Below are 7,934 nucleotides of genomic sequence, written 5' to 3' on the forward strand. Positions count from 1 at the left end.
AGGTTCATGCAAACTCAGCTAGTTTAAGATTGCTGTTTTATTGTAGCTCATGTAAGAAAATTGCTGAGATTGTGACTTTTCAATGTATTTACCTCCTCTGTATTAAATTTAAAAGCAGTCTTTTAATTCAAGCTTGCAACTCTTCTTCAGTGTTAGCAGTGACAGAGCTGCGTCAGTGGTAGCGATGGCTGGAGACTTAACAGAAGACACATGTAAAGCCTACAGTTCTGTGCTGCCTGCAGTAGTAAAATGGGGCTGGTTTTAGTGCAAGCTGATTGAACCTGAGCTAAAAATCCAGTTGGTCCTTGGTTTTTCTGTCAGTTGAGATGAGGCTAACCTATAGGCCTGACTCCATTTGCTAATATACATTGTGCATTAAATCTGTGTCTTCGTTAGTTCTTGTTGGGTTTTCCCCTGTTAGATGCAGTGAAGTTTGTGGGAAAATGTAGTCTGAAACTAGTTTAATGAGCACTTTCAGCCAACCCAGCTTAAATTAACAACCATGTGCTCCCTGGCTCCATTTGTTGTTCCTGCTCCTGTGCCTGATCTTGGTACAAGTGCTTGACTGTTTACATGAGGGAACAATTTGGCAGATGAGCTTTTGTGTTGGTAGAGCTGCTGTTGGTAGAGGTCGTTTGCTACTGCGAAAGTGTGCACACAAAAAAGTTGCACCTCTCTAAGTTGCTAATGTCCCGTTTTGAAATACTGGAGTGCAGCCAAAGTGTTCAGAGTACCTGTATTTTCTTATTTAATCTGTAAAATCAGGCATTATTTTATTCTGCTAACTACTTTATACTAATAATTCATGTGTATTCTGATAAATATTACTTGATCCCATAACACACGAGAGCAGTGTGGATAAATCACGTTGTTTGAAATTGTGCTATTAAAAAATGAGGGGAATACAGAGAATTGCCATTTTGTTGGCCACATCTTCCTTGACAGCACACACAGCTTCTCAGGGTAAAACGTGTTAATTCCAGCATCACTAATTTCACCATTGCATTAAAAAAAAGTATAAAAAGGTGAGATGGCAGAACTCCATTAGCATCATCTGCCAGGCTACAGCGAATAGGTTTGGGTTTGGAGAGCAGGTTTGTAGCTGAATTAATAGCATTGATCTAGACTGGGTTTAAATCTGTTTGTGGGTGTATCTACAGAACCTAACTACTGTTCAGATCAGCTGGAAGGAAAACAGACTCTGATTTCAAGTGGTACAGCTTGAAATGTCACAAGTTTTCAGTACTATCCTGAAATAGTAGTCTGTAAGTGCAGGGAGAGAATATCTATTTAGATGTCAGTTAAGCGTGGTGACTAAGGATCAAAAGGGACTGTTAAGACGTGCAGCTGACGAACTGTGTAACGTCATCTGCAGAACATCACTGCGTACTTACTGCATCAGGCTCATGGCTTCCACTTGTGTTACAGCATATGTGCAGGTTTGACTTAAAAGACTGTAAAGGGTGGAGAATTGATCCTGCTGGTGGTAATCATCCTCACTACTAATAGTTGCACTGTAGGAATGTAATTTCTGCATCCTTAGCTTCCAATAACTGCATCTTAGTTGGAGAAATTATTTTTTCCTGCTAGATTTAGGAATGTCTGCCGTCTGAAAACCCTTCTGTGTGTAGACATTCACAAAACCATGGCATGACCTTCAGATTTTTGGGGGCACTGCAATTCTTTAATGGTTCAGAGGTAAGTCAGTTGACAGCATTTATGTATGCTTTTATGTAATGCCTGGGTCAAGAATTAGAATTCATTGAAGAACATTTTGGAAGTTAAAATCTGAATAGATGGCTTTCAGTTATTTGATGCTAATGAGAAACATCATAACCTTTTTGGTGCTTATTCTGCTTTCCTGCAGGGCAGCAAAGGACACTACAGGTATCACTGGCAGAGCCACAATGTCAAGCACAGTGGAGTGGATGATATGGTCCTTCTTTCCAAAATCACAGAGGATTCCATAGTGGAGAACCTAAAGAAGCGATACATGGATGATTATATTTTTGTATCCTTTATAGCATTGTTTTTGGAGGGGTCCTGTCGACTTGCTGAGCCAATGTGAAACTGGTTATATGTATGTATTCTGTGTAAGCAGATTACTCAAAGGTGCTGAGTATTTTATGTGGCAGTTCACCTGAGACGACACAAAATGCTTTGAAACTGAGGTAATTATGAGGGTTGAAATTAAGATCTGAAAAGTTATTTTAAGGTATTCTTTTTGATATGTGGAATTGTTCTTGTTATTATTGAAGATGTGTCTGTAGCTTTGTACATTTATATGTGTGACCCCTGAAGCTACTGCGGTAATAATACTTCTAAGAGCAAGAATTAGTAGGTTTAAGATGTAAGTATGTGTCTTGATACCATGTTGTCCTTTATACCTCCCAAACGCTAATGCTTTCCAAGTAGCATTTCTTCTGTGACATAATCCCATTTACAACTTATTCTGGAGTTGTTAGTAGTGGGAATCACAGGCTGATGGAAACAGGTGACCATCTGAACATCTGTAAATCCACAGTGTTCACGCTTCATTTTTTTTCTGTGATAAAGCAGATGATTTAAGTACCTGAACATACAACCCAGCAAGGAAAATGTATTTCAGCACCAACGGGTTGCTTGGCAAAATTTTATTTTAAATTTCTTATGAAAGCAATTCCTTGAGATAAGAACAGTCACTATGTCATTTTAGCGTTCACAGTGTAGCATGAGCTGCAATAATGAGTTTGGTAAACACTGGTCAGTATGATGATGTACTAGAAAGTGCATAATCTTCTGTAGCCAGGTTTTCATACTTCCTAGTGTGGAATACTGGGGAATAATTTCCTTGAAGAGTTTTGACACTTTTTAGCAGAAGGGGAAGGAAATAAAACCATCTCCTGGCTCTTTCCATATATTCAGATGGTTAAGAGCTAAGTAGCAGCTCCGTTTACTGAGGACTGATAGGGGAAAATTAATGTTGCAGTTATGCTGACGTTTACATCCCAAACTGCAGAGGTTTTTCATATGTGTGTGCGCATGGGTTTGGATTCTCTGTTCAATGAATTACCACACCATTATTAAATTGGCATTACAGAAACGTGACAAAGTTGTGCGATACTTGTCAAACTGTGGTACTGAGGCAAACTGTGGTGCTCTTCCTGTCAGTAACACGAGCGCTTTGTCCCTGTGGAATGCTGCATCTTCCATGAGTAAATTCACAAAGTCTTTGTCGCTCTGTGCCGAAGAAGTGGTTTTATGCTTTTTTTCTATAAAACCAAGTGACATTTAATGTGGAGATGGTCTTTGTACTGAAGCAGGAATAAGAGTGTTTTCCAAGGGGACTTGTGGTCACATGAATGATCAGAGTCTTCTTGTAAAGCATTATAATTCTTTTGTGTAGGGAGAAAAGACTCCTTTTGCAGTGCTGCAAAGGCTTTTCTTTCTAGAATGGAGATCTTCTCTTGAATCTTTCAATTGTTTGTATGTCCACCCATGAATGAACATTTCTCTGTGCTACGTTGCATAGAGATTACAGAATCCTCCCAGAAAATGCTGGTATTGTTTACCAACAGAAAACTGCCACTTCGGATGTTTATACTGACTGAATACTTGATTTATTATATTTGAGACCCAGATGATGTCACTCTTCTTTGAATTAAGTGGGGAAAAAAAAGTAGGAAGAAAGCACTGCAAATCAAGAGTACAGAAATTCTGCTCGCTGATTTATGCTTCTCTAACATGTTCCTGTTCTGTGCTGTGGCACTACAACAGTAGATTTTTACATAGGATAATCCAGCAGTATAAATTTGATAATTTTCCCACTTTTGTCTGGAAAGCTTAGATAGTAAATTTGCCTGGGAATAATTCCAGATTGTTAAATGAAACCTGTGGTACAACATTTTGGCCTCATTGACATGGGTACACTGCTGACTCCAGCTCAGTGAACCAGTGCTGCCCGTAGTGTAGCATCAGTTGCTTCGTGTATGTATACTGCAGCTCTGAGTCTAAAGCTCCTGAAGTTGTGAATGTAGGTACATGTGGAGCTGAATGCGGAACGGTGAAATACTAATACTCAGAATGTTGCAAAAAAGCTTTCTGGGACTAATAATAGCTTGAAACTGAGGGGCTTCTTACAGGGCAGGCAGCAGGATAAGACTCTAAGGGACTGTTAATAGTTACACTCATAAAATAACACCACGTACTGAATTACCTAATTCCCTTAGCTCCCCTACTAGTACATGCAGATGAATAATTGTCCAGTTTAGCTCAGTGCTGGCTGTTTCCATCTGCCTGTGCGTGCTCAGCACTATCTCTATGAGATCAGAGTGTGTCACTGTACTATATTCTGCAAAGGTCAAAACAATATTTTCTAATACTGACAATATGACCTCCTCAGTTACAAAGGAGTAAAACAGTTTAAATATGCCATTTCCTTTCTGTATTTTCATTTGAGGTGCGTCATATTTGGACCTCTGATACATACTGCTATACTTAGCTTGTCCTAAAATAAATATCTTGACAATAGGAATGCATCCCATTGAGTGATACGTTTATATTTAGTAAGCCTGCTAATTTCATTTTTATTAACAATTGTAAGTGGTGGAGTTTTTACTGTTGTTTGAAGCTGTGCTGTATTATGTAATAGATGGAAAAGTTGTTTGTCAGTCACTAGTGCTAAGATAATACTTTATGAAACTGTAGTTACCTTAACGGCTTTTGAATACAGACATATATTGGCTCTGTGTTAATCTCTGTGAATCCTTTCAAGCAAATGCCATATTTTGGGGAAAAGGAAATTGAAATGTACCAAGGAGCAGTAAGTAAAGCAGTCTAAAATGTACTGCAGCATGTAAATATTAGTCAATATAGTTAAACTCTTGGAAGCGTTTGTTTCTGGGTTTTGGTAGTGTTGCACTAGCCTGGAAGAACTTGGCTGATACCCATTACCACCATATATTGAGTCTTCAGATTGAATTCCCTGAAATACAGGATTAGTATTTCAAGAAAATGCTTGTACTGATTAACTCTAGCCTGTGTCAGGTTTCTCTCCTTGGCATGGGTTAGACACTCCTCCTTGCAAAGGCAGTTGTTAAACTTAAAAGCGTGGTGCACAATACAAAATGACTCGAGAACTCTCAAACTGGACAAGAACAATAAAAGAAAATGAGTTGCCAAAATTAAATGCCATTTTTGAACATAGAGCTTAAAGAATGAGTCAGCACGAAGACATTAGGGACTTAAAATTCTCTTTCCTGCTTTGCTCAAGTTAGCCATGTCCAGAGATCTGGGAAAGCATTTGGTTTGAATGGGTTCAGTAGGTGAAAATGAGACGTACAACACCAGGCTCTGTGTAGCAGTTTAGGTAGTTTATTGTTAGCATGTGACCACATGCAATAGGCTTAAATTATGTGAGTAATATATTTCAAGCACAAACCATTTTTAGAAGAGGGTGTTTACGATAGTTTAGAAGAAAATTATGGATGGCAGATCAGTAACAAAACCCAGAGACTTTGGTTTGTTTTTATTAAACGAACAAAAAAATTCCTGGGGAAAATTCAGTCTAAAGGAGGATTCGGAGTTGTTTTTCCAGGAAAATAACTCTTCCAATTTAAATTAAAAATTACAGTGCTCTTTCTGTGTTGTTTAATGCTGTGTTGGATAACGGCTCTTTATCTCCTCTCCTAGGCACAATATGAGAACCCACCACATATTTATGCTCTTGCAGACAGCATGTACAGGAACATGATTATTGACAGAGAAAATCAGTGTGTCATTATTAGGTAAGAAAAAGATCTGTAAATAGTATTTTATCATCTTTTGGTGTTTTAACTTAAGCAGGAAAGTTTGTGAGTTTTTTTAATATCAGTAAAAATCTTCTGTGTCCATGACCACTGAGCATTTTGGGGTTTTCTAGCATAGCTAAGTACTTTCTGACCCTTCCTGTTGTTCTTCAATGAAATTCTGGTGATAGCTTAACCACAAGAAGTGTTTGTTACGCAGCCAGCTTCATGCCCAGTACCAAAGTTGCAACAGCTTGAATGAGTGACTACATAACAGGGATAGATTAAGAACTATAGGAAGCACAGATACTGGTAAATCAAACATTCTCACACTGACTCCATTTTTACTGTATTCTGGTTTTAGTACTGTTTCTACCCCTATTAAAAACAAATGTACTTTTGTTCCATTTGGAATTTTGCTTGCATTCAGAGACAAAAGGAGGAGAGAGATACTGGAAAATTAATTTTGTCTTCACCATTAATCTCTTTAAATTTATAAATTAATAGATATGTGGGAACTGTTGATTTTACGTGAAGGAAGGTCAGTCGGGCATTAACAATTTGCTGCACTGAGTTGTGCTCCTTTAAAGGCCTCTGTGTTCTTGGGCCCCTGGCTACAGCATGGAGCCATACACAACAAAATGCCCAAAGCTCATATTCCTGTCTCTCATATATCGGAATTGTTCCCTGAGCTCAGTCTTTCTTTTTGCAAAATCGATGCCTGTTGCCATGCTGAAGTTACTGGTGCCATTTAGTCACATTCAGGCCTCTTGGGAATGGGTAAAATAGAGATTTATTTTGCTTTTTGAACAAAGTAACATCCCAGAGCCTGAGATGTTTGACATGAAGCTAAATTTATAGTGAAAACCTTTAAACTGTGGTGAACTGTGATTAAAAAACCCATATTTTTTTATCCATTGCTGATGTCCCAAGGTTCAGTGAATGCAGCGTCACATTTTCAGAGAGCGGAGATGCAGATCGGAGATACTGACTTACAGGTTTAAATTCATGTGGGAATTCCTGTGCTTGAATGCTGGATGACATGCTTTGGAGTGTCTGCATTTTGTATGTGCAGAGTCAGTTTCCTCAGTGTGTGCACAGCCTATTCAAAATCTGCTGGAGTTACTTGAAATCTACTGCAAAACTGAAACAAGAAAAATCGTGTTTGCCAGGGAAACTTCAGAGTTCCTTTTTCTTTCTACACATCTATTTTTCGTACAATCATTCTTATTACAGACACTCTAAAAACTGGAGACTTACAAGTAGTTTTCATGATGGTATTTGATTTTTTTGGGGCACTTAGAAATTATTTTAATGAAATCAAGTAACTCAGCCACTCACAAAACTGATTTTGGTTGATATTTTAATTCTTTCAACCATATTTCACTTAAACTGTTTAGATACATCCTGTATTTTCTGACTTTAATGTTATCACTATTTCTAACAACTAGTGCTGGCTTAAAAATGGAAGTCTCTTGAAGTCTGGAATTTGTTTGCTCATGTTGTATTTCATACACCAGAAGGCACTGAAATTGCTGCCAGACTAGAAGCTCACAAGATGCTGCAGATCTTGAGTGAAATGAATGTTCTAGGTAGATTCATGTCTACCAGCGCACCATCAGTTTCACCTAATAGCTGCCAAGGGCTTTACCATTTCTGCCCCTAAACTGGTGATTCTTAACAAATGGAGATATAGTTGTGTCTTGACTGTCTGCAGCCCCACAGAAGTATGCTGAACCTAAGCAGTTCCAAGTGAACATTTGTGTTCCAGTGAACCATAGTTTTTGCCATAAAAACGCATCCTGTGGAAAATGGGTGATGATGAAGATAATATGGTTATTATGAGGTGTCTGTTTGCTTCTCTACTTCACAAGTAGTCTGAATTTGGAGTGATTTCACTGAAAATCCCTGGTGGAATGGAAGGAACAGAGCAAGCTAGTACAGCAACAGACCCAGGTTTGCCCTTCCCCCTGCTTCCCAAGCTGTCAGTTTTTCCCCCTAAAGAAAGGTCTGTAAAGATTAAAGGTGTATAGACTGGGCTGATTCACAGTCAGGTCAAAAAGACTGCATCTGGCTTATGGTGCGTGCGGAGTTGCAGGAATGGAGACACAAGGTTGATGGGAAAGGGGCTGGTGCTCACCTGTGTCTGCCTGTGGCAGGCGGCTCTGG

At 38.7% G+C, this 7,934-nt stretch overlaps 1 protein-coding gene across 1 annotated transcript in view; it reads left to right on the top strand.

Moving 5' to 3' along the window:
* Positions 1-1,650: 1,650 nt before the first annotated feature.
* Positions 1,651-7,934, top strand: part of LOC104409196 (unconventional myosin-Ie) — a gene marked incomplete at its 3' end in the record, with an annotated part of 20,197 nt that continues 13,913 nt past the window's right edge. The window contains exons 1-4 of the mRNA XM_010018999.1: positions 1,651-1,698; positions 1,868-2,011; positions 4,712-4,801; positions 5,671-5,765. Coding sequence (XP_010017301.1) covers positions 1,651-1,698; positions 1,868-2,011; positions 4,712-4,801; positions 5,671-5,765 — 377 coding nt within the window. The remainder of the gene's footprint in view (positions 1,699-1,867; positions 2,012-4,711; positions 4,802-5,670; positions 5,766-7,934) is intronic.

Source organism: Nestor notabilis, unplaced genomic scaffold, assembly GCF_000696875.1.
Source record: "Nestor notabilis isolate BGI_N333 unplaced genomic scaffold, ASM69687v1 scaffold9097, whole genome shotgun sequence".
NCBI classification, from domain to species: domain Eukaryota; kingdom Metazoa; phylum Chordata; class Aves; order Psittaciformes; family Psittacidae; genus Nestor; species Nestor notabilis.